The following is a 24,020-nucleotide window of genomic DNA, read 5'->3' as shown; positions in this document are numbered from 1 at the left end:
GGCAAATGGCCGCTCGCTTACGAATTTCTCAACATCCGAATGGAAACCGCAGCGGTTTTAGAAGGGTTTTTTTGACTTACAAATGTTTAGATGGGGTTGCTTCGACTTACGGATTTTTCAATGCATTCCTATGGGAAATCGCGTTTCCAATGGCGCTTTTCGACTTACGAATTTTTTAACCTACGAAGGTGCCTTTGGAATGGATTAAATTCGTAAGTCGAGGCACCACTGTATAGTATTCCTTTCTTTAAAGAGTTAACTAAAGAGAATCGGAGAACCAAAGCAACAAAACAAAATGAAGAAAATTTGTTCTTCTTTTTCATGCTTTCTTTACTAAATGGTCTTCTGGTAAGAAGCCATCAAGATATGTGAAGAAAAATGCAGTGTCTTCCCAAACTTTTGCTCAGTAGCAGATTCCCACTTGCACAATGGAAGTTTCCACTTCTCTCATTTGCAACCTCCCCTCAAAACATGCTCCCAGAAGGCTAGAGGACTCCCCCTGACCCCAGAGAAGATTTCAAGGGCACACAGAAAGAGGAAAGGAAGAGGAAGTTTCATTGCATAAGTGGACCTCCACACACATATTGTTGGATAAATCTATATTGATTTTATTTTGTACTATAAGAGATTGCTGAAAATGGGATGTACTAGACTCGAGTATAGAAACAAATTCATTAAAGCGGGGTTTGTTTGTTTGCTTGTTTGTTTCTATACTTTGTTTGTTTTTTTGTTCAGGGAGGCTTTTAATATTTAATAGATTACTGTGTTTTATTTTTCTGTTGGAAGCCGCCCAGAGTGGCTGGGGAAACCCAGCCAGATGGGCAGGGTATAAATAATAAATTATTGTTGTTGTTTGTTTGTTTGTTTGGGGGACCATCTGTGTTACAGATAATTCCTGCTTAATGAAGGAATCAGCACTGTCTGTCTATAGGTAACAGGCTTGGCACTTGTAGGTGGTGCTGACAAAGACCCCACTCTGAAACATTACCAGTTGCCAGTGTAGAAAATGCTGAGCTAGATGGGCTGAGCTCAAAATTGGCTTTGAAATGTTAAAAAGGAAGGTGCCAAAGCCGAACAGATATGTATGAAGATGATGCAGTTTTAGGATGTTTTGGAAAGTGTCAATGATTCCAAACACAGAATCACACTTCTGTGGTGCTGTTGATGTTCATGGTGTGGGATGTAAAGCAGGAGCAGTCAAGTAACAACAGTTCCTAGGGTGACCACATGGAGGGACACTTCCTGTCACTGATCTGGGACTTCCTGTCACTGATCCCTCTGTATGTAATTGAGATGGGCGTTACCTGGCCAGGTAAAAGTCACTGGCCAGCGGCCATTTCAGTCTCTCTTTGGATTTTGTCTTCAGAGAAGCAACAGTGTTAAAGTCCCTCTTGGCCTCCAGCCAAGAGAGAGAGAGCAAATGGAGTCTGACTTCATATAAGTAGACTTCACATGTATATATTACTTTTTCTAAGCAAGCCTGCCTTTCTGACATTATGCTGTTAACTCAGGATGTACTGTAAGTAAACTCTTTCTATCTTTTAAAGAGCATTGTGTCGTGTATTTTTTTTTAGAGGGATAAAAGGGAAAATACCAGGAAAGATCTATATTATTCTATAGGCTTCAGCAAGCCTGAGCAACCATTTTTGCTGTGCATTAAAAGGGAATGAAAACTCTGCTAAGTTTGGAGCTTGTTAACACAAGCTGGGATAGGATATATTAAACAATATCTCCTCATCCAGATTCCTGATCATTCCCACACATGGCATAGTTCTTGACAACCAGACTTACTGAATGACTTTGCTGGTTTATAGTTCGACAGCTGCATATCTCAAATCTAGAAAAAAACAGTATTAAAATAATTATGTGCACTGTTTAATTATCCAGTTAATTTATTTGCAGCATGGTGACAAAGCTCTACCAGCATATCCTAGCCTTGGTGTTTGCTGTTGAAGAGATCAATGAGAATCCCAATATCTTGCCCAATGTCACACTCGGGTTCCACATCTATGACAGCTATTGTGACTCGAAGATGACCTACTGCAACACTCAGGATCTGCTCTTTAACTCTCATAACTTTGTACCCAACTACAAATGTGGCATCCAGGAAAATGTAATAGGAGTCATTGGGGGACTGACCGCTGAGACCTCCTCAAACATGGCAGACATCTTAGGTCTTTACAAGATTCCACAGGTAGGTATCCAAACAATGGAAATTTCTCCCTTTCATGTCGAAATTAGATGATTCATATGCAATAATTCGACTGTTTGGTCCTTTTTCCTTCAGAATTTTGGTGGGGCCTCCTTCTTGAGAAAAGAATGCCTTTTCAAACCGAAACCTCAGGTTACGTCAGATGCAATCCATATTGTATTTCTTTGGTGTTACATGAAAGGTAAAGGGACCCCTGACCGTTAGGTCCAGTCGCAGATGACTCTGGGGTTTCGATGCTCATCTCGCTTTACTGGCCAAGGGAGCTGGTGTACAGATTCTGGGTCATGTGGCCAGCATGACTAAGCCGCTTCTGGCGAACCAGAGCAGCACACAGAAATGCCGTTTACCTTCCTGGCAAAGCCGTACCTATTTATTATCTACTTGCACTTTGATGTGCTTTTGAACTGCTAGGTGGGCAGGAGCAGGGACCGAGCAACGGGAGCTGACCCCATCGTGGGGATTCGAACCGCCAACCTTCTGATCAGCAAGCCCTAGGCTCTGTAGTTTAACCCACAGCACCACCCGAGTCCCATTGGTGTTACATTAGGTGATAGTAATATACTTATGAATTCCACTGCATACTTTTGGTGTTACTGTCAGGCTACTGTATGAGTTATTAACTTCCTCACACCCATATCTTTTTAATGAGTGACCTTAGATTTTCAAAGGGGCAAGAGTGCCTCGATTGTTGGTTGTCTAAAGTCATCAGCATCAATAGGATATTAATTATTTCCATGAGTGGCTTAGCGAAAGCTACTTTGTAGACAAATTAGGAGGTCAGCCCGACCAAATTAGAACACAGGTCTGTGGTTCATATCACTAACCTTGATATATTAGAGAGTATGTGACAAGGTTTTAAACAATATGATGAATGCCTCTTTCCGTGCTGAAATGCCCTCTTCTTCCCTTTTAGATTTCATATGGCTCATTTCAACTAGAATTGAATGATCAAGTTAAGTTCCCTTCATTTTATCACATGGTCCCCAATGAAGCCCTTCAGTATCAAGGAATTCTTGAGTTACTTCTGTATTTCAGATGGAAATGGGTAGGCTTGATGGCTATAGCCGATGAAGGTGGAGAATATTTTTTGCAGACCATAGAGCCAATGCTTTTGCAGAATAAAATCTGTTTAGCATTCATAAAACGAATTGCTACCAATTTGCATAGCTATTTTAATGTACAGAAAGTAGCCACAGAAACACAGGGGCTTTTCCCAGCTTTTGCAGTAAGCAAAGCTGATACAGTTATTATATATGGAGAAACTTCTTCTATTTCATGGTTACCATATGCTATAGAAGGAACTAGAATAATTCAAGAAATACATCCTGAATATCAGGAGAAGGTATCTACAGCAAAAGTATGGATTACAACAGCCCAAATTGAATTCACATTCTCTAACCTTCAAAATATGTTTTATATCAATATGCAAGAGCTTCATGGTGCTCTGTCCTTTGCAATTCACGCAAATGATCTGCCCGGCTTCCAAGAATTTCTTGAGAATGTACGTCCTTCCTGGGCAAATGAAGATGGTTTTATCCATACTTTCTGGGAACAAGCATTCAGCTGTAGATTTCCAAACAATATGGAGCCAACAGACACCACAAACACATGTACAGGAGAGGAGATGCTGGAGAGCCTTCCTGCACCTTATTTTGCAATGAGTATGACTGGTCACAGCTATGCTATCTATAATGCCATCCATTCTCTGGCACATGCCTTACATATCAGGCACTCATCCAGAGCCAACTACAGATCAATTGAGACCAGTGGCCGACCATCTCCTCAGACTGTTGAACCCTGGAAGGTAAGGTTTCCTGTGGCAGACTGTTCGGTTTGCATGCAACACTGAATTCTCACCTATTACTGTTGATACCTATGTACATGGCATTAAAATGAGCAAATTTTGGAATTTGTCACCTCAAGAGTTAATGCACTTAATGAAAACGAGTATGCATATAATGTAGATTTATTTGTTCAAAGAATGTCTAGGAAGAAAATAGACTCTCTGGGGCAGCACATTCAAAACCTGAATTTCCACTAATTCTGTGATTTGCCACTCTCTTCCCATATAGCCACTTCCGCCTTGGCAAGGAGGTGGTGTTGCAGACAGTCACAACCCTTCCACATGCACAGGGGGTGGGTGCCCAGCCCCTGTGGCTGGAGGAATCCCGGCTGCGTCACTAGCCAGGCTGCGTCCGGTCGGCCTGGGGATGTGGCCTGCTACATTTAAACAGGCGTGCAGCCAGGGATCTCTCAATTGCTTCCCCACAATTGCTGCTCCGGTTTTTCCCACCCATCCACCCACCCTTTAGGTTTTCCTGTTCCTGGACCTTGCTATGGACTGTGGTTGGTCGCCGTTGAGGGGCCTGGTAGGAATTTTTCCACTTGGCAAATTGGCTCTGGCTATTTGGTTTTCGCATACCTTGTAGCAAGTCGTCACAACTTTGGTTGGGGAAGTTAGGCATTGGAATATTTCTGCTAGGCTGCAGGGGGGGAGGAGGTAGTGCCATCACCTCCCCTGAATATTGAAGGGTATTCCAGTAAAGGAATCTGGGGGGGGGGGGGATGGCCCTGTCCGAAGCCTAGGGAGGTTAGGGGCTAAGGCATGCCCCCTATCGGAGGCCCCAGGTTGAGTTCCTACTTGATGTTCATCAGCAGGACTCCCCCTACTGGTGGTTAATCCTTCCTGGACTTCCAGCAAAATGGGCTGGAGTCAAATATAGTCGGTTAGATCCAATGCCTAAGCCAATACTGCTCATCATCTGTAACCAATAAAGTTGTGGCCTTTTTATGCCCGTTAACCTTAATTATCGTGTCATGTGTCTTCATTATACCACGGGGAGGGTCGGGACATTGCCGCGCAACTGCTACTGAAAGTTGAATACACTTCCTTGTGAATTCCCCCAGCCCCAACCAAGAAAGTAAATTCAAATCTATCTAGGAAAGTTATCTGAACCACCTTAATGATAATATCACAACACTTTATAGATTTGTTTTTTTTTTACAACTCTCCCTTTCTCTCTCTAGTTCCACTCATTCCTTCAGAGGGTGTCATTCAACAACAGTGCTGGAGAGGAAATTACGTTTAACGAACATGGGGAATTAGTAGGTGGATTTGACATTAGAAACTTGGTGACTTTCCCAAATAGATCCTACATCAGGGTCAAAGTGGGGAAGGTGGATCCTCAGGCTCCTCCGGGCAAAGAGTTTTCCATTTATGAGGACAGAATCAAATGGCACTGGAACTTGACTCAGGTAGGGAAAGACCCACAATGTCTCTCAAGTATCGATATTCATGATCATACAATAAAATGAGAAGTCTATAGATGTACACTAGTGTATAAAGGGGGGTGCAGTGGGTGTGACCCACCTGGGTGTCATCCCTGAGGGGTGTGTGACATCGCCACCCTGCCGCCCGGGACACTTGCAATCGGTGACGCCCCCCTGGGTATGCCCCCATGCATGGCTAGCCCCACCCCCATGCACACAGCCGCTCTGGGTTCCGGAGCACCTAGCTCCGCCTCTGTATATGTAACAAAGAAAAAGGGAGAATTGATTAATATATTGCATACATTTGAAATTCACTGGGAAACTGCATTGAGTTGACAAATAGATAAAAGTGTGTTAAAGAAACTGAGGAATGCAGCGGTGACATCTTGCATTGAAGATAGAGGGGGCCTGACGTTGCACGCATGCAAGGCATGTGTGTGACGTCACACACGTGGCATGCAACGAGTGCTTGTGATATTGCACGGTTGGGAGCAGGCTGCACCAAGCACCCTGTGCTTGAAGGTTGGGTGCTGTGTACCCCACACTGAGTCCAGAGCACCCCACCCTGTGCTGTTGCAAGCCTGTTGGCCAACTGCAAATTAGTCAAAGCCATTAGGGTTTCAACTAGTGACTCAGATACCTTAGAGTCCAGGCTAGCTAGGCTTCTATCCTCTTGATCCCCCTTATTGAAGTCTTACAACCAGGCTTCTAGGTCAGTCTTCATCACTTGCAGCTGTTGATCTAGCAAACCCATTGAGATGACTTCACTTCAGCAAACTGCTGCTCCATCTGCTGCTAGCTTTGCTGCTTTATCTGTTCCAGGTGTGTGGCTTTATCTGTTGAGAGAGAAAACCCCACCCAAGCTCTTTCCTCCCTCTTAATAGTTCATCATCCAGGCTATCACCACACCAGGAGGCTAGCCTGGCAATTCCAAGAATTAGAAACCTTTATTAAATTCTAACATTTGTTGGATCCAGGGATTAGAGAGGTCTGGCACCCACCTCAACACCCCAAGCTCATAACAATATCAACAATTTATAACATCTTCGAAATAATATATGGAGCAGAGACAATTGCCTTTTAATGCAGAAATTAACATTTCTGTTATTACATTCATGTATAAGACTATGTTTTTTTACTCTAAAATAATGTTCAAAATCTTGGCTCATCTTATACATGGATAGTATCTACCCCCATGTTCTTAAATCAGCGTCCCCAAAAGTAGGGGGCATCTTATACATGGGGACGTCTTATAGACTGAAAAATATGGTGTGTACCACTGTGGCAGGAAGGCAAACAGTGTTTCTGTGCACTCTGGCTTCCGTCACGGTGTTCTGTTGCGCCAGAAGTGGTTTAGTCATGCTGGCCACATGGCCCAGAAAGCTGTCTGTGGACAAATGCTGGCTCCCTTGGCCTGAAAGTGAGATGAGCGCCACAACCCCATAGTCACCTTTGACTGGACTTAACCATCCCGGGGTCCTTTAACTTTACCTTACCTAGCTACTACAATATTCCGATCATCATCTGAGGCCTTTATTTGTGTGCTCACTACATAGAGGTCTGGAGGGTGACAACATGAGAGCAGGTGTTTACTGTGGTGGCTCCCAATTTGTAGAATTCAGTCCCCAGGGAGGCTCGCCTGACACCATATATATACACATACATACATACACACACACACACACACACATTCCTCTTCAACCAAGCTTTTGGCTATTAATGATTCATGGCCTTTTAAAATGTGTGCATAGGAAGATAAGTATCCAATAAATTTAATAATATAATTTAATAATAATAAATCTTTAGTGTTCAAGATGCCTGATCTAGTAGGTATTTCATCCAATGATTCTGGCACCTCTTCTCTTGTGCTATTCCACATCATTTACTGGTGCTTTTTACAGGTATAAGTTCAATTTCCTGAACATTATCTTAATAATAAATTTCCCTTTGGATAGGTACCACCTCTTTCAGTATGTAATGACAACTGCCATCCTGGCTACCATAAGAAAAAAAAAGAGGGGGAGAAATCTTGCTGTTATGATTGTGCTCCATGTCCAGACGGGATGTTTTCAAATGAGATTGGTAGGACTTGTCATATAAATATATATCAAAGAATACATTCCCCCCCCCTCAAGTAAGCTGGGGGTTATCCTCAAATAATGGTATAATCAGTCCTTTTTTCTAAAAAAATAAAATAAATATGTTTAGGGGTACTCTCATTTTCCTACTCATAGTGAAATACTGCCCCTCAAGGAGGCCGAACGTCGATTCACAAAATGTTTAGGGGTATGCATCCCCCTGCATCTCCCAAGGGAAAAAAAGCACTGGGAATAAAATATAGTTTTCGTTATTTAAATACAGAAGTTTTATGAATAGTTCTTGTTAAACATCTTGAGGAAATGATACGTAGAATCCCAGGTAAAACATTTTAGCACCAGCAAATTCCCAGGTAACTCTGATATGATGATTGCAAGATCTGTTGTCTGCAAAATGTAAAAGAACGTTTCATTAGTACTAATTTTTGGGGTTTTTGTTGTTGTTGTTATTATGAAACAGTTGTGGAAAAACCCTTTTAAATACAAAGGACCCTTTTTAGGCATCTGTTATGAGCTTCTCTAAGGAAGTCCTTAAAGCCCCCAAAGTTCCACACACCCAATTTGGATTCACCTGGTGGATCTCTATCTCCTTAGAAATGTAGAGACCTAGAGGTCTTTCACATAGAGATCCCAAACAAGCTCCCTTTCGAAAGCATAGTCTCAATTCTTTGCATCAACGCTAGGTAGACTTCTGCTAAGACAGCTATGATGAGAACAATTTCTGTTCCTTTTCTCTCCAGACATGGAAAGTTGTGCCCCTTGTCCAGATGACCAATATCCAAACAAAGGGAAGGATCAGTGCATTCCTAAGAGTCCAAACTTCCTGGCTACTGATGACACTTTGGCTGTCGTTCTAAATTTCTCTGCAGTTTTGTTATCACTGATTACAGTGCTGGTGCTTGGCATCTTCATCAAATACCAGGACACTGCCATAGTCAAGGCCAACAACAGAAGCCTCACCTATATTCTCCTCATCTCCCTTCTCTTGTGTTTCCTGTGCTCCTTGATGTTCCTCGGAAGGCCTAATGAGGCAACCTGCCTCCTCCGACAAACTGCTTTTGGTATAATTTTCTCTGTAGCCCTCTCTAGCATCTTGGCCAAAACCATCTCTGTGGTTTTGGCATTCATGGCCACCAAACCAGGATCCAGGATGAGGACGTGGTTGGGACAAAGGCTGACTTATTCCATTGTCTTTTCCTGCTCCAAAATTCAAATAGGGATCTGTACTCTGTGGCTGGCAACTTCTGCGCCGTTCCCAGATGTGGACACATACTCAATGACTGAAGAAATTATATTGCTATGTAACGAAGGCTCAAGCATCATGTTTTATTGTGTCCTGGGCTACCTGGGCTTCCTGGCCTTTCTCAGCTTCACTGTAGCTTTCCTAGCCAGGAAGTTGCCTGATAGTTTTAATGAAGCCAAGTTCATCACTTTCAGTATGTTGGTCTTTTGCAGTGTTTGGCTGACTTTTGTTCCAACTTACCTGAGCACAAGAGGAAAATACATGGTGGCTGTGGAGATCTTCTCCATCTTGGCTTCCAGTGCTGGGCTACTGTGTTGCATATTTTCCCCTAAATGCTACATCATTTTACTGAAGCCTGAGCTGAACAACAAAGAGCAACTGATCCGAAGAAAGCTATAAATAATAGGAGAGTTTATGCTTCCATTTTTTTCTTTGTATTCTACACATAATAATCAGAGATGTGTAAATAAATAGGGTCTATGTAAACAGTTAAAACACTTTTTGTTCTGTGGTTTTGCATAGTGATTTTAAAAAGGAAAAAAAAACATGAAAACGGATGCAATTCTCACCATGAGGCTAAAATGTTAACAGGATACTGTATACTCTTTGTTCCTTGATTGGCCAAGAAGTTGGAAGCAGGAATAGAAAACATGTATATTACTGTGGCAGAGTTTTTCAGAGAATTACAGTTGATGTCAGAGCTCTGGAATAAATAGAAGAAACTAGACTAGAAGCTGCAATGTTGTAACCATGAGACGAGTTGACGTATCTTTATAACTAACCAGTGGCTCAAGATCTGGCCAACACCAACATTAAGTTACAATACAGTGTGTTCCTATTCACACAATGTGGATAAGATACGTGCTTGATATTTCCTCAATATGCTATGATTTTTTTTTATAAAAAAATCTGCTTAATTGTATTGATTGGTTTTATGGATAGTGGTGCCCTGTTGTTACCTGTCCTTTGATTGTTTTGTGATGAAAGTCAACAAATTAGTAAATAAATTGGGAACACATATCGACTGCGTTCAACTGAATGTGTTTCTTTTTGTTTCTTTCAATTGCTTTGTTATTTACCCCTTCCAAAAACCTCACATCCCTATTCACATCCCAGCAGCGAATTGCCTGGGCTACTAAGTAAGTTGCAGAGGGTATTAGCAGAGGGAGAGCCAGACAATAAAGACATGAGATTGGAGCTCCATTACAAGGTGCAGATGCAGTGGTCATAGATGACAGTTTACTGTCTATAATAGATTCTGAAGCGTTCTTCAAATCCCATAATACACTTTTAGTAATAAATTAAAATAGTAGTAATAACACTAATACAGTGGTGCCTCGCAAGGCGAATTTAATTCATTCCGTGAGTCAATTCGTTTTGCGAAAAATTTGTCTTGCAAATCACGGTTTCCCATAGGAATGCATTGAAATTCCTTTTTTTTGCCCATAGGAATGCATTAATTAAATTTCAATGCATTCCTATGGGAAGCTGCGATTTGCAAGATGAATTTTTCGCAAAACGAATTCGTCTTGCGAGTCACCATCAGATCGCAAGACGCATTCGTCTTGCGAAAAATTCATCTTGCAGGGCATTAATCTTGTGAGGTACCACTGTAATGCTATTTGAAATTGTCTGTTCTACAAGAAGAGAATTTCTGTTTGAAACCCATGTCACATTTGGTGGGACCTGTGTTAAGCTTCCCAAGCTTCATTTCATTGTTCATTTATTGCATTGAAAACATTTGTCGACCTGCCCCAAACTGCAATAGGCAAGTTGTGACAAAACAATAACCCCCATTCCCAGAGGGAACCTTAAAGTTCCCTTCCAACTCTGTGATGTAACAAATATGTTTCATTCAAAGAAACCATATTTTCAGCAGGCAAGAACATTGCAGAAGTTATTATTTCCCCTGCAATTATCTAAATCAGTATAATCAATTCAATTAACCAAAGCTCCAGTGGCTTCCCAGAAGAGGAAAACATTCAGTTGGAAAGTCTGAAATGATTATAAGTTCCCCAGTGTTCCATAGACTGCTCCGGGTAGGGAACAGAGAGAGTTAGGGCTGTGCATTTTTGACCAGTTTCACCTCTTACATTGTAAAGCTCACATTTCAGATTGATGTAGTTTAATTGGCATTCAAGGTATGCTTATGTGATATTGTTGAGGTTAAGGTTGAGGTGGATAGGAGTCCCTTTGAGTAGTGTGTTGGGAGAGTCAGCTGCTAATAAAACCATCTTGCTCAAATGAGGTCAATAGCAGGAATGATATGGTAAACTGAGAGGCACAGGAGATTTCATGTGTGGACGGAAAGCTACAATTAGGATGGTGATTTTTCTCCTTCTGCTTCCAAACATGGTGTGCAAAGTGCATAGTATTAGCTGCACCAGAAAGAAACCTGTACATGTTCCACATGAGTGGTATGAGCCAGGCGATCTCCTCATTGGTGGGATGACATCTCTTATGCATTACAGTATCCAGAAAGTTTTATTCACGAAGCAACCTTCCCCAGAACTGATTGAGGAACCTCTGTAAGGAATTGTTTCCTTCTACAAAACTTGCTTCTCTCCCTCTTCCCCCCCCTCTCTCTTTATGTTTCTATAGTTGACTGCCTGTTTCATGTTTTGTTTTTCCACTGGAAAAACAAACAAACTACACACAGGTCCCGTTATCTGCATGCGCTCTGTGTAAATTTACAGATCTGACTGTAAAGAATTATGTCCAAACTTCTCTATATACTCTGCAGAGTCAGATATCTGAACAGCCAGCATTTCATTGTAGTGCTGAAGTTTCAAATTGTGTATCTTAATTGTCATTCAATGTACGCTTTTGTGAAATTGTTGTGGTTAAGGATAAGATGTCCCTTTGAGTTGAGTGTTGGCAGAGCCAGCTGCCACTCAAACTATCTTGCTCAGATCAGATCAATAGCAGTAATAATATGGTAAACTGAGAGACAGGGGAGATTTCATGTGTGGATGGAAGCTTGCCATCAGGATGGTGATTTTCTTCCTTCTGCTTCCAAACATGGTGTGCAAAGAGCAACCTTCCCCAGAACTGAATGAATTCCCTTTGTAAGGAATTGTTTCCTTCTACAAAACTGTGGTGTGTGCATGTGTTAGTGGTTCTTTATGTTTGTATAGTTGACTGCATGTTTCTTTGAATTCATGTTTCCTTGATTTATTCGAAAAAGACTACACACAGTTCCCATTATAATTATCTGCCTGCACTCTGTGTAAATTCTCTGATTCGAATGTAAAGAATTATGTCCAAACTTCTCTATACATTCTGCAGATACAGATATCTGAACAGCCAGCATTTGCCCCCTTCCTTCCTTCCTTCCTTCCTTCCTTCCTTCCTTCCTTCCTTCCTTCCTTCCTTCCTCTTTGCTGGTTGATGACAGCCATTTTCAGGCAGAAAGCCATGCAGGGAAGGAGGGAACAAGATCTGATGAATGACAGAGGAGGAGAGATCAAACAATTCATAGATCTGGAGAAATCAGACAAATCCCTTCTTTCTTTGTCTCTCTTTTGGTGGTTGACTGCAGTCTTTTCAGGAAGAAACCATGAAATCCAAGATCATCAGTGTTCCCATAGGAATAAATTTCATGCTTTCATTCCTAAATGGCTTTCTAGCTAGGAATGCCAAGCTGTGTAAAGATAACACAGGGTGAAAATCAATGCACATTCCCACTTGTACAATGGAACTTTCTCCTCCTCTCATTTGCATTACCCTCAATATCTTTTCCAGAAGGTTGGAGAACCATTGGAGAAAATTTTTTTGAAGTGACAGTCCATGAGTAGAACTCCAATCTCACTGTGTTGGAAACTTCTCCAACACTACATGAAGAATGTAAATTTTAATAATAATAATAATCACAAATGGAAATACTGGATCATAGATATTAATTAATTAAAGCATCCTTCAAAGAAACAGGGTTTTTAAAAATGATTTATGCTATAAAACAACTTAATAAACAAATCAGTACTACAAACAGAATTATATCATACACAAGTCTAATAACCATAACATAGCTGTTTTCTTGCCAACGGGATTTAGCTAATGACTAACTTTCCTGGCTGTGACCCCTCTTTATAGCTTGACACTTTCAGCTCTTGGATCTAGATGCAAACAGTGTTAAAATAATTTACTTTAATTTTCCAATGAAATTGCAAGTCCCTTCATTTGCAGAGTGGTGACAAAGTTCTACCAGCATATCCTAGCCTTGGTGTTCGCTGTTGAAGAGATCAATAAGAATCCCAATATCTTGTCCAATGTCACTCTGGGGTTCCACATCTATGACAGCTACGATGACCCAAAGATGACCTACCACAACACTCAGGATCTGCTGTTTAACTCACATAATTTTGTGCCCAACTACAAATGTGGCATCCAGGAAAATGTAATAGGAGTCATCGGGGGACTGACCGCTGAGACCTCCTCAACAATGGCAGATATCTTAGGTCTTTACAAGATTCCACAGGTAGAATTTGATTATCCAAACAATGGCAATTTTCAATTTTTATGTACGAATTTGGTGACACAAAAAGTGAAGTCTGTATTTTTTCTTGTTATTATCCTGTCCTCTGGCACAATGAAGTAGGTGGCCTATACAGAACATAGTAATATTCTGTCTATCTATCTATCTAATCTATCTATCTATCTATCTATCTATCTATCTATCTATCTATCTATCATCTATCATCTATCTATCTATTGATCTATCATCTGTCTGTCTGTCTGTCTGTCTATCATCTATCTCTATCTATCTATCTATCTATCATCTATCTATCTATCTATCTATCTATCTATCTATCTATCTATCTATCTATCATCTATCTATCTATCTATCTATCATCTATCTATCTATCTATCTAAAAAGGTAAAGGGGCCCCTGACCATCAGGTCCAGTCGTGTCCGACTCTGGGGTTGCGGCGCTCATCTTGCTCTATAGGCCGAGGGAGCCAGCGTTTGTCTGCAGACAGCTTCCGGGCCATGTGGCCAGCATGACAAAACTGCTTCTGGCGAACCAGAGCTGCGCATGGAAATGCCGTTTACCTTCCTGCTGGAGCGGTCCCTATTTATCTACTTGCACTTTGATGTGCTTTCGAACTGCTAGGTGGGCAGGAGCTGGGACCGAGCAACGGGCGCTCACCCCGTTGCAGGGATTCGAACCGCCGACCTTCTGATCAGCAAGCCCTAGACTCTGTGGTTTAACCCACAGCGCCACCTGGGTCCCATCCATCTATCATCTATCTATCTATCTATCTATCTATCTATCTATCTATCTATCTATCATCATCTATCTAATTGTACTTGGAGAATGACAGCTCCTGGCTTTGACTTTGTGAGGTATACATGTAAGCGTTGGCTGTCGTGGCTTTCCATTTACATGCAAGATGATTTCACAGCCTGGTTCTCTTTCCTGCAGAATTTTGGTTGGGTTTCTTTTTGGAGAGAATGCATTTTAAAAATGAAACTTTAGGCTAAGTCAGATGAAAGCCATACTGCATTTCTTTGGTGTTATATTTGGTAATAATTTGTTGTTGGGGAGTAGATTCCTGCTTCAGTTCTGGAGAGACCAACCGGGGATGTAAGCTTCCTTGAGGGTCCCCCCCCCCATTGATTCAATTTGATGCTTGACTGACACACTTATGAATTTTAATGCACATTTTGTGTTTACTGTCAGCCTACTGTTATTAATTCTCTCCCTCACAGAAACCCCTGGTTCATGCAGCTGGGGCATTCCTTTGTTGATCATTCTCTTCCTTTATTATAGCATATTTCATTTATGAAAAATAAAATTAAAAAAATCCTTCCAGTGGCACCTTAGAGACCAACTAAGTTTGCCATTGGTATGAACTTTCATGTGCATGAAAGCTCACACCAATGGCAAACTTAGTTGGTCTCTAAGGTGCTACTGGAAGGATTCTTTTTTTTTGACTACGTGAGACCAACATGGCTACCTACCTGTAACTCATTTATGAAAGATAGCATTGCTGATGCAGGTAGGTAGCCATGTTGGTCTGACGCAGTCAAAAAAAAAATCCTTCCAGTAGCACCTTAGAGACCAACTAAGTTTGTCATAGGTATGAGCTTTCGTGTGAGAAGTGTGCATGCACACGAAAGCTCATACCTATGACAAACTTAGTTGGTCTCTATGGTGCTATTGGTAGCATTGCTGATGCTCTTTCATGGAACCTGACAGAAACGTTTTGCCTGCTGATCTCACAGGCCAGAACCCAGGCAAATGTGATTCCACCAGCAGTGTGGGACCTGAAGACCTGAGTCTACGGTAAGAAGGCTGTGTTACTTGCATCCAGCACTTGTGTATGCTATATATCAAAATGCAATGAGTTTTATGGTCAGGAGGGACTATCAGCTGTTACAATCTGTATCAATGGGTAAGAGTGTTGAGTTTTGCATTGAATGCGGGAAATGGTAGTCATTCTGTCTTTCTGTTTCATGCTCTTGTTCCTACATGCTTTTTTTTGAAGGGGGAATTTCAGCTTAAGAAAGATGGATATGTGCCAAGGTTTTAAATAAAATACTGAACTCCTTCTCCAACATTGAAATGGTGTGCTTTTGTTTGTTTGTTTTAGATTTCATATGGCTCATTTCAACCAGAATTGAATGATCAGTTGGAGTTCCCTTCATTTTATCGCATGGCCCCCAATGAAGCCCTTCAGTATCAAGGAATTCTTGAGTTACTTGTGTATTTCAGGTGGAAGTGGGTAGGTCTGATGGCTATAGATGATGAAGGTGGAGATCATTTTTTGCAGACCATAGAGCCAATGCTTCTGCGGAATAAAATCTGTTCGGCATTCATACGTCAAATTCGTAAAGATTTGCATAAAGTCATTGATCTACAAAAAGTCGCAGAAACACAGAAATATTTGCCAGCTTTTGCGGTAAGCAAAGCTGATGTGATTATTATATATGGAGAAACCTCTTCTATTTCATGGTTGCCATATGCTATAGCAGGAACTAGATTTTTTCAAGAACTGCATCCTGAATATCCGGAGACGGTATCTGCAGCAAAAGTGTGGATTACAACAGCCCAAATTGAATTCACATCATGTACCCTTCTAAAGATATTGGATATGGATATGGAAGGGCTTCATGGTGCTTTATCCTTTGCAATTCATTCAAGTCAACCGGGCGGCTTTAAAGAGTTTCTTCAGAATGTACACCCCTCTTGGAAAAAGAAAGATGGTTTTATCAAGGAATTTTGGAAACAAGCATTCAGCTGTAAATTTCCAAACGATATGGAGCCAATAGACACCATATGTACAGGAGAGGAGATGCTGGAGAGCCTTCCTGCCCCTTATTTTGCCATGAGTATGACTGGCCAAAGCTATGCTATCTATAATGCTGTCTGTTCTCTGGCACATGCCTTACATATCACATACTCATCCAGAGCCAACTACAGAATAATTGAGACCGGGGGCCGGCCATATCCTTGGAATGTGGAAACATGGAAGGTAATACTCCCTTTTGTAAAGCATCCAGTTTACTTGCAGTTATTGCTCTGATGTCTCCCCTTCTGGGATGCCATTGGGAGCCAAGGACTGCACCCACATGAAAGCAGCAGATTGATAATGGAAGGACCCCTCAATGAGAGTCCGAGAAGTGAAGCAACCCCAGGTTGGGAGAATGGCAGAAGAAAGGAAAGTTCCCGGGAGAGACCTAGGAGTCTCTGCCATTGTTTGTGGGTGGCTGAGATGAAGCGCTATTTCAGGTACAGAGAATAGAACTTTTCAATGGTGACTCCCAGACTATGGAATGCTGTTCCCATGGAGGCATTACTGGCTCCCTTTGGGCACCAGGAAAAATGTTTCTTCCCAGTCAGGTTTTGGACCTATAACTTGGAGAGTTTTGGATGTCCTCCATTTCAGCTTTGCACTGATTTTAATTTTTGTACTATATTGTAAAATGCTTTGAGTCAATGTTTTGTAAAAACCCAAGTGACCTACAATTCAATAAATAATAACTGGATCATATCTATATGCTTGGTAAAACTTACAAAGAATTGTAGCAGATGAGTAAAGCAGGGCTTACTCTTTCAGAAACCATTATTAATTATTATTATTAATTTATTATTTGTACCCCACACATCCGGCTGGGTCCCCCCAGCCACTCCAACAAAGAACAAAATACAATAAAATGTCACAGATTAAAAACTTCCCTAAACAGGCCTGCCTTCAGAAGTTTTGTAAATGTCAGGTAGTTGTTTATCTCTTTGACCTCTGATGGGAGGGCATTCTATAGGGCGGGCACCACTACCAAGAAGGCCCTCTGCCTGGTTCCCTGTAGCTTTGCTTCTCACAGTGAGGGAACCGCCAGAAGGCCCTCAGCGCTGGACCTCTGTGTCCAGGCATAACGATGGGGGTGGAGATGCTCCTTCAAGTATACTGGGTCAAGGCCGTTTAGGGCTTTAAAGGTCAGCACCAACACTTTGAATTGTGCTCAGAAACATACTGGGAACCAATGTAGGTCTTTCAAGACCGGTGTTATATGGTCTCGGCAGCCGCATTCTGGATTAGTTGTAGTTTCCATGCAGGTTCTGATTAAGCTAATCAGCCTGTAATCTCCAGAATTTCCCTGGATCCCTTTTTCAAAAAGATGGTGTTATATTGGGCTATCCTCAAGCATGGAGCCTGATCTTAGGGAGAAGTTACATATTTTAATTAGCAGTTCAGCATATTCATATATGAGCTCTTAAATAACTCAGGTAGATGCCATCCAGGACAGGTAATTTGTATATTTTTATTTTGTCAATAAGGCCTTGGACTTCATTTCAGGTCAGTACTATTCCCCTCAGTTCCTCAAACGTACTTCGTGCTGAGGGTTTTGCTGCTGCTCTTTATGTTTTTAGCAATGTGCACAGTGCACTTATCGCCTGCTTGCATTTATTTTACCATATTTTTGTTCCCTTTCGCCTGCTCATTTCAAAAGGAATTCACTTTTCTACAGAAAGCCTTCTTGCTTCAAGCAATGCCAATAGTCTGAGTTTTCTCCTCTAACACATTTAAATCCTGCATTTCCACTTATTTGATGATTTACCACTCTCTTCCCGTATCTGCTACCAAAAGCAGATAACACTTTGTTGTGAATTCCTCACAACAGAGAAAAAGCATGCAAATCTATCTAGGAAAGTTGCTTGAATAACCTTATTGATAATATTACAATTCTTTACAGACTTTTGATCTCTCTCTTTCTTTCTCTAGCTCCACTATTTCCTTCAGAGCAAAGAATCTGAGCACCTCCTTAGCCAAATTCTTGCAACTCAACTATTTAAATAAGGTTTTATTGTTGCTCTTTGTGATTTTAGCAATGTGAACCATGAAATGTTTTTTAGCTTATCTTATTGCCATCTTGCATTTATCTTACCCAAGCTTGTGCTCCTTTCCCCCTCCTCAATTCAACAAAAAATAAATTTTCTAGAGGAAGACTTCTTGCCTCCAGTAGTGGTAATAGTCTTAGTTTTCCTCCCTAAATATATTGGGCAGCACATTCAAATCCTGAATTTCCACTGGTTTGATCATTTGCCACTCTCTTCCGATATCTGCTACCAAAAGCTGTTGTGATTTCATATTTTAATGATAATATTACAATGCTTTTTGCACTTTAAAACTCTCTCTCTCTCTCTCTCTAGCTCCACTCATCCCTTCAGATGATGTCATTCAACAACAGTGCCGGAGATGAAATTTCATTTAACAAACATGGGGAATTAGTAGGTGGATTTGATATTAGAAACTTGGTGACCTTCCCAAATGGATCCTACATCAGGGTCAAAGTGGGGAAGCTGGATCCTCATGCTCCTCTGGGCAAAGAATTTTCCATTAATGAGGACAGAATCAAATGGCACTGGAACTTGACTCAGGTAGGGTAAGAGCCATACTGCCTCCCAAGTAGCAACATTCATGATCAAACAATAACATGGCTAACCAGTAATACTAGGAATAACATCAAATATACTGTGTCAATCCCCAGTAAGCTTGTGATATGCCCACTATAAATGTATAAGGTTTCCCCATAAATGTAGAAGGTTGTAGCTCCGCCATCAAAGGGATGACGTTGAAGAGGTGATGCGGAAAAGCTCAACCAGAGTCCAGTACCAGAAAAACACTACCTTCAGCAACACCTCCTGGATTATGGCCACAATGGTATTTATAGGAAGCTCCAGCCATATTTTAACCCAGGCATCTTCATCTTCATTCTCTTTCCTGGTACAATCCATCTGCATTTATCATCTTTGAGTTAATCCGGGAAAAAATACATAAGATGACTGGAACCCTTCAAGTAGTAAGCCACCTGGATACAATCATGTTTAAAAGTCATTATAGAAGGCAGACCAGTCCCTTCCCTGAAGAAATGTTCTGCCCTGTAATAGCTGAAACCAGAGGCCCTGCTGCTAGACTTGTCATTGAAATCAGTTAGACATCACATAACTTATAGAATCATAGAGTTGGAAGAGACCACAAGGGCCATCCAGACCAACCCCCTGCCAAGCAGGAAACACCATCAAAGCATTCCTGACAGATGGCTGTCAAGCCTCCGCTTAAAGACCTCCAAAGAAGGAGACTCCACCACACTCCATGGTAGCAAATTCCACTGCTGAACAGCTCTTACTGTCAGGAAGTTCTTCCTAATGTTTAGGTGGAATCTTCTTTCTTGTAGTTTGAATCCATTGCTCCATGTCCGCTTCTCTGGAGCAGCAGAAAACAACCTTTCTCCCTCCTCTATATGACATCCTTTTATATATTTGAACATGGCTATCATATCACCCCTTAACCCTCTCTTCTCCAGGCTAAACATACCCAGCTCCCTAAGCCATTCCTCATAAGGCATCGTTTCCAGGCCTTTGACCATTTTGGTTGCCCTCCTCTGGACACGTTCCAGCTTGTCAGTATCCTTCTTGAACTGTGGTGCCCAGAACTCCCCCACGACCGAGCTTGTCTGAGTCTTGTTAGAGGCCTCCTTGGCATGACAGTGATTTTGTGCCCTGTATAAGAGAGCCATCCTAACTATGCTAAGACAGCTAAGTGCAGGTTAGATGTAATTCATGGAAACATTTGGCCCTTCAGATGGAAAACTTTGGCCGATAGGAATGCTAATTCAACAAAATATGGAGAATCATAGGGTCTCTAAATGAGTTAATGACATTACATCAGATGTATAACATTTTCTAGTGCTTGCTGGGCTCAGTACAGAAATTCTAACTTTAGTGTTTAAGATGTCTGACATAATCAGTATTTCATCCAGTGAATATTGAACCTGTGCTCATATGGATATGTTATTCCATATCATTTACACTCCTATTTACTGGTGATTCTTACTGATTTAAGATCAATTTCCCAGGCATTTTCTTAATAATAACCTTTCCCTTTGGATAGGTGCCACCCCTTTCAGTATGTAATGACAACTGCCATCCTGGTTACCGGAAGTTAAAAAAGGAGGGGGAGAAATTTTGCTGTTATGATTGTGCTCCATGTCAAGATGGGATGTTTTCAAATGAGATTGGTAGGATTTACTGTTTTGCAAGTTAGCTGATATTAACTTTGGGTGCCCCCCAAAAAAATTCAAATCATGGGATAATATACAGTGGTACCTCTACTTACGAATTTAATGCGTTCCGAATGCACATTTGTAAGTCGAAAAAAAAATTAAGTTGAATCCCATAGGAATGCATTGGGAGAATAAATTCGTAAGTCGAAGCAACCCTATCTAAAAATTCGTAAGTAGAAAAAAAATCCTATCTAAAACCGCATCCAAGATGGCGGACGGAGCTCCATTCGTAAGTAGAAACATTCGTAAGTAGAGATACCATTGTATGGTTCTTATTGTTTATATAGATAAGCTTTATATGGAACGCTCTTGTTAATATTATTGGAACTTTTAATATAATAGAAACACAGGTAAAAACATTTCTGAGTAACACTGGAGTAATAATGGCATTATCTATTGTCTGGAAAATGTAGAACATTCCATTAATATTGTTTGTTATTTTTTTGCTAGTGTGAAAAAAAAAACTTTTAAAGCAGAAGACCTGTTATGGGCTTCTTCAATGAAGCATTGAGAACCCCCAAGCATACCCCCCTCCTCACATTTATCTGGTGGATTTGTGTCTCCTTAGAAATATAGAAAGGGATGTGGGTGGTGCTGTGGTGTAAACCACTGAGCCTCTTGGGCTTGCCGATCAGAAGGTTGGCGGTTCGAATCCCCGCGGTGGGGTGAGCTCCCGTTGCTCGGTCCCAGTTACTGCCAACATAGCAGTTCGAAAGCCTGCCAAAAAGTGCAAGTAGATAAATAGGTACCTCTCCGGTGGGAAGGTAAACGGCATTTCTGTGCACTACTCTGGTTTCGCCAGAAGCATTTTTGTCATGCTGGCCACATGACCCAGAAAAACTGTCTGCAGACAAACACCAGCTCCCTTGGCCAGTAAAGTGAGATGAGCGCCGGAACCCCAGAGTCGTCCATTACTGGACTTAACTGCCAGGGGTCCTTTATCTTTACCTTTTTAGAAATATAGGACCTTTCATTAGTAATATTTATTATTTTTGCTCATGTTGCAAAATTATCTAGCTTCCCCGATAATGGATATCATTTGCAGTGAATCTCTCTTTTCACTGCGCAGCAGTTATTATTCTAAGAAGGGGAGAAGGGGGTCAAGAGCGAGTACACAAATACACACACACACACACACACACACACACTTATTTGATGGCTGGTGTTCCCTTTTTGGAAGCCAATTGTTCAGAAGGTTTTGTAACCTATGGTGAATCTATGTTAGGTGGTCTCTTGAAAAAGCTTGAGAACTATTTTCATTGAATTAAATTTCATTTTTCCCCCAGACATGGAAACTTGTGTCACTTGTCCAAATGATCAATATCCAAACAAAGATCAGGATCGATGCATTCCTAAGATTCCAAACGTCCTGGCTTTTGATGACACTTTGGGCATTGTTCTAATTTCCTTTGCTGTTTTGTTGTCTCTGACCACAGTTCTAGTGCTTGTCATCTTCATTAAATGCCGGAACACTGCCATAGTCAAGGCCAACAATAGAAGCCTCACCTACATTCTTCTCATCTCCCTCCTCTTGTGTTTCCTCTGTTCTTTGTTGTTTCTTGGAAGGCCTAATGAGGTGACCTGTCTTCTGCGACAAACTGCTTTTGGTATTGTCTTCTCTGTAGCCCTTTCTAGCATCTTGGCCAAAACCATCTCTGTGGTTTTGGCATTCATGGCTACTAAACCAGGATCCAGGATGAGGAAATGGATTGGTAAACGCTTGGCTTATTCCATAGTTATCTCCTCCTCCAGTACTCAAGTAGGGATTTGTATTCTGTGGTTGGGAACCTTTGCACCATTCCCAGATGTGGACGCAGACTCAATGACTGAAGAAATTGTTTTGCTATGTAATGAAGGCTCAAGCATCATGTTTTATTGTGTCTTGGGCTACATGGGCTTCCTAGCCATTCTCAGCTTCACTGTAGCTTTCCTAGCCAGGAAGTTACCTGACAGTTTTAATGAAGCCAAGTTCATCACTTTCAGTTTGTTGGTCTTTTGCAGTGTTTGGCTCTCTTTTGTTCCAACTTACCTGAGCACAAGAGGAAAATACATGGTGGCTGTGGAGATTTTCTCCATCTTGGCTTCCAGTGCAGGGTTACTGGGATGTATATTTTCTCCTAAATGCTACATTATTGTCATGAGGCCTGAGCTTAACAACAAAGAACAGCTAATGCAGAGAAATAAATGAATATTGAACCTGGTTGTCTTCCCCCTGCACAGGAAAACATAACATAGTTACAGAAAAACTGGCACTATGTGAAATAATGACAGTATTTCAGCATTTATGATTATTGTGGGGTGGTTTTGTGATGAATATTTTTATTTTATTTTAATTGAAGTTATATTTCTTTGTGGGAGCCGAACTGAAGCTATTATCATAGGGTTGTTGTGAAATCATTACTTTTTATTTTAATTGAAGTTATAATACTATCAAAACAGTCTGCTTTGTGGGACCCAGTCTGAACCTCCAAAGTCTATTTCTGCACCATATGTCCATGCTTTTATTTGTGTTTTGGGTAATCTATACTGAAATGTAAAATGTGTTAATAAGTTGGGACTATGTGAAGGGTCTAAAATTCTTCAGAATTTTGTGGTGTGAAACGGACTTTTTAAAAGTAAATGAGAGATATATCATGAGTTTGACCAAACTGCGGGAGGCAGTGGAAGACAGGAGTGCCTGGCGTGCTATGGTCCATGGGGTCACGAAGAGTCGGACATGACTAAACGACTAAACAACAACAACAATATTTATTATTTGTAAAGGAAATCTTTGATTCAATACTTTATTGCCTGGGTATAATGAGATGGCTCAATGAAACATTTTGTGTCATGACTTTTGCTGGATTGTATTAGTTTACGTATACAGTGGTACCTCCTGTTGCAGACGGCATCCGTTCCAGAGGTCCGGTCGGATCCCGAGGTTTCCGCAACCTGAGGACTGCTTCTGTGCATGTGCACATGGCGAAACCTGGTACAATACTTCTGGGTTTGTCACGCACACATCCCAAAGTTTATGTAACCAGAGGGTTACGGAAAAAGAGGTATGGCTGTATATCAAACATGAAATTAAGTCAGTTTTCAGTGCAAATCTTTTTTTGAAAAATAATGTATCAGAAAATACACCTTCTGTTGATATTTATGCAGAATGGGTAGATCCCACCTGAGCCCTTTGTTTCACTTTCTTCATGGTGTTATGAGACTTTTGTGGGGAGTTTGTAGGCTGAATGCCCAGACTCCCTTCTAATTCCTGGATGCGGCATGGATTCAGTTGCTTGAATAGCCAAGCCAGTTTGGTAATCTCCTAGGTGATGAGCCAGTACAAATGACAAAGGGAATGTAGCAGACCAACAAGAAATCCAAAGGGTGGAACCATTTGCCACAACTCAGAGTTAGTTCAGAAGACAAAGAATTTTCATAGAATCATAAAATATTAGAGTTGGAAGGGACCAAGGGTCATATAGCCTAACCCCCTGCAATGCAGTAATTTCAGCTAAAGTATCCATGACAGATGGCCATCTAACCTCTGTTTTAAAACCTCCAAGGAAGGTGAGTCCACCACCTCTTGTGGGAGTTTGATCCACTGCCAAACAGCTCTTACTATCAGAAAGTTTTTCCGAATGTTTAGTCAGAATCT

At 41.2% G+C, this 24,020-nt stretch overlaps 2 protein-coding genes across 2 annotated transcripts; both read left to right on the top strand.

The window, feature by feature from the left end:
* The first annotated feature begins 2,032 nt into the window (after positions 1 to 2,032).
* Positions 2,033 to 9,220, top strand: LOC118078224 (vomeronasal type-2 receptor 26-like). The gene is made up of 5 exons (XM_035101996.3): positions 2,033 to 2,194; positions 3,126 to 4,016; positions 5,240 to 5,467; positions 7,438 to 7,564; positions 8,319 to 9,220. The coding sequence occupies exons 1-5, from the start codon at positions 2,033 to 2,035 to the stop codon at positions 9,218 to 9,220; spliced, it is 2,310 nt and encodes a 769-aa protein (XP_034957887.3).
* Positions 9,221 to 11,842: 2,622 nt separating this feature from the next.
* On the top strand, positions 11,843 to 22,574 carry LOC118078223 (vomeronasal type-2 receptor 26-like). The gene is made up of 6 exons (XM_088654773.1): positions 11,843 to 11,889; positions 13,007 to 13,298; positions 15,418 to 16,299; positions 18,474 to 18,701; positions 20,215 to 20,341; positions 21,673 to 22,574. The coding sequence occupies exons 1-6, from the start codon at positions 11,843 to 11,845 to the stop codon at positions 22,572 to 22,574; spliced, it is 2,478 nt and encodes an 825-aa protein (XP_088510899.1).
* The last annotated feature ends 1,446 nt before the right edge of the window (positions 22,575 to 24,020 follow it).

This window comes from Zootoca vivipara, chromosome 12, assembly GCF_965207765.1.
Source record: "Zootoca vivipara chromosome 12, rZooViv2.hap1.1, whole genome shotgun sequence".
Taxonomy (NCBI): domain Eukaryota; kingdom Metazoa; phylum Chordata; class Lepidosauria; order Squamata; family Lacertidae; genus Zootoca; species Zootoca vivipara.
This window is presented reverse-complemented; position numbering and strand designations above follow the sequence as displayed.

Excerpts from the sequence above, each read along its gene's own strand:
- LOC118078224 (XM_035101996.3), top strand. The coding sequence starts at position 2,033 with ATGACCTACTGCAACACTCAGGATCTGCTCTTTAACTCTCATAACTTT. Across the intron at positions 2,195-3,125 it reads GTCTTTACAAGATTCCACAG|ATTTCATATGGCTCATTTCA; the intron begins GTAGGTATCCAA and ends CTTCCCTTTTAG. Across the intron at positions 7,565-8,318 it reads GATGTTTTCAAATGAGATTG|ACATGGAAAGTTGTGCCCCT; the intron begins GTAGGACTTGTC and ends TTTTCTCTCCAG.
- LOC118078223 (XM_088654773.1), top strand. The coding sequence starts at position 11,843 with ATGGTGTGCAAAGAGCAACCTTCCCCAGAACTGAATGAATTCCCTTT. Across the intron at positions 13,299-15,417 it reads GTCTTTACAAGATTCCACAG|ATTTCATATGGCTCATTTCA; the intron begins GTAGAATTTGAT and ends TGTTTGTTTTAG. Across the intron at positions 18,702-20,214 it reads GGCACTGGAACTTGACTCAG|GTGCCACCCCTTTCAGTATG; the intron begins GTAGGGTAAGAG and ends CCCTTTGGATAG.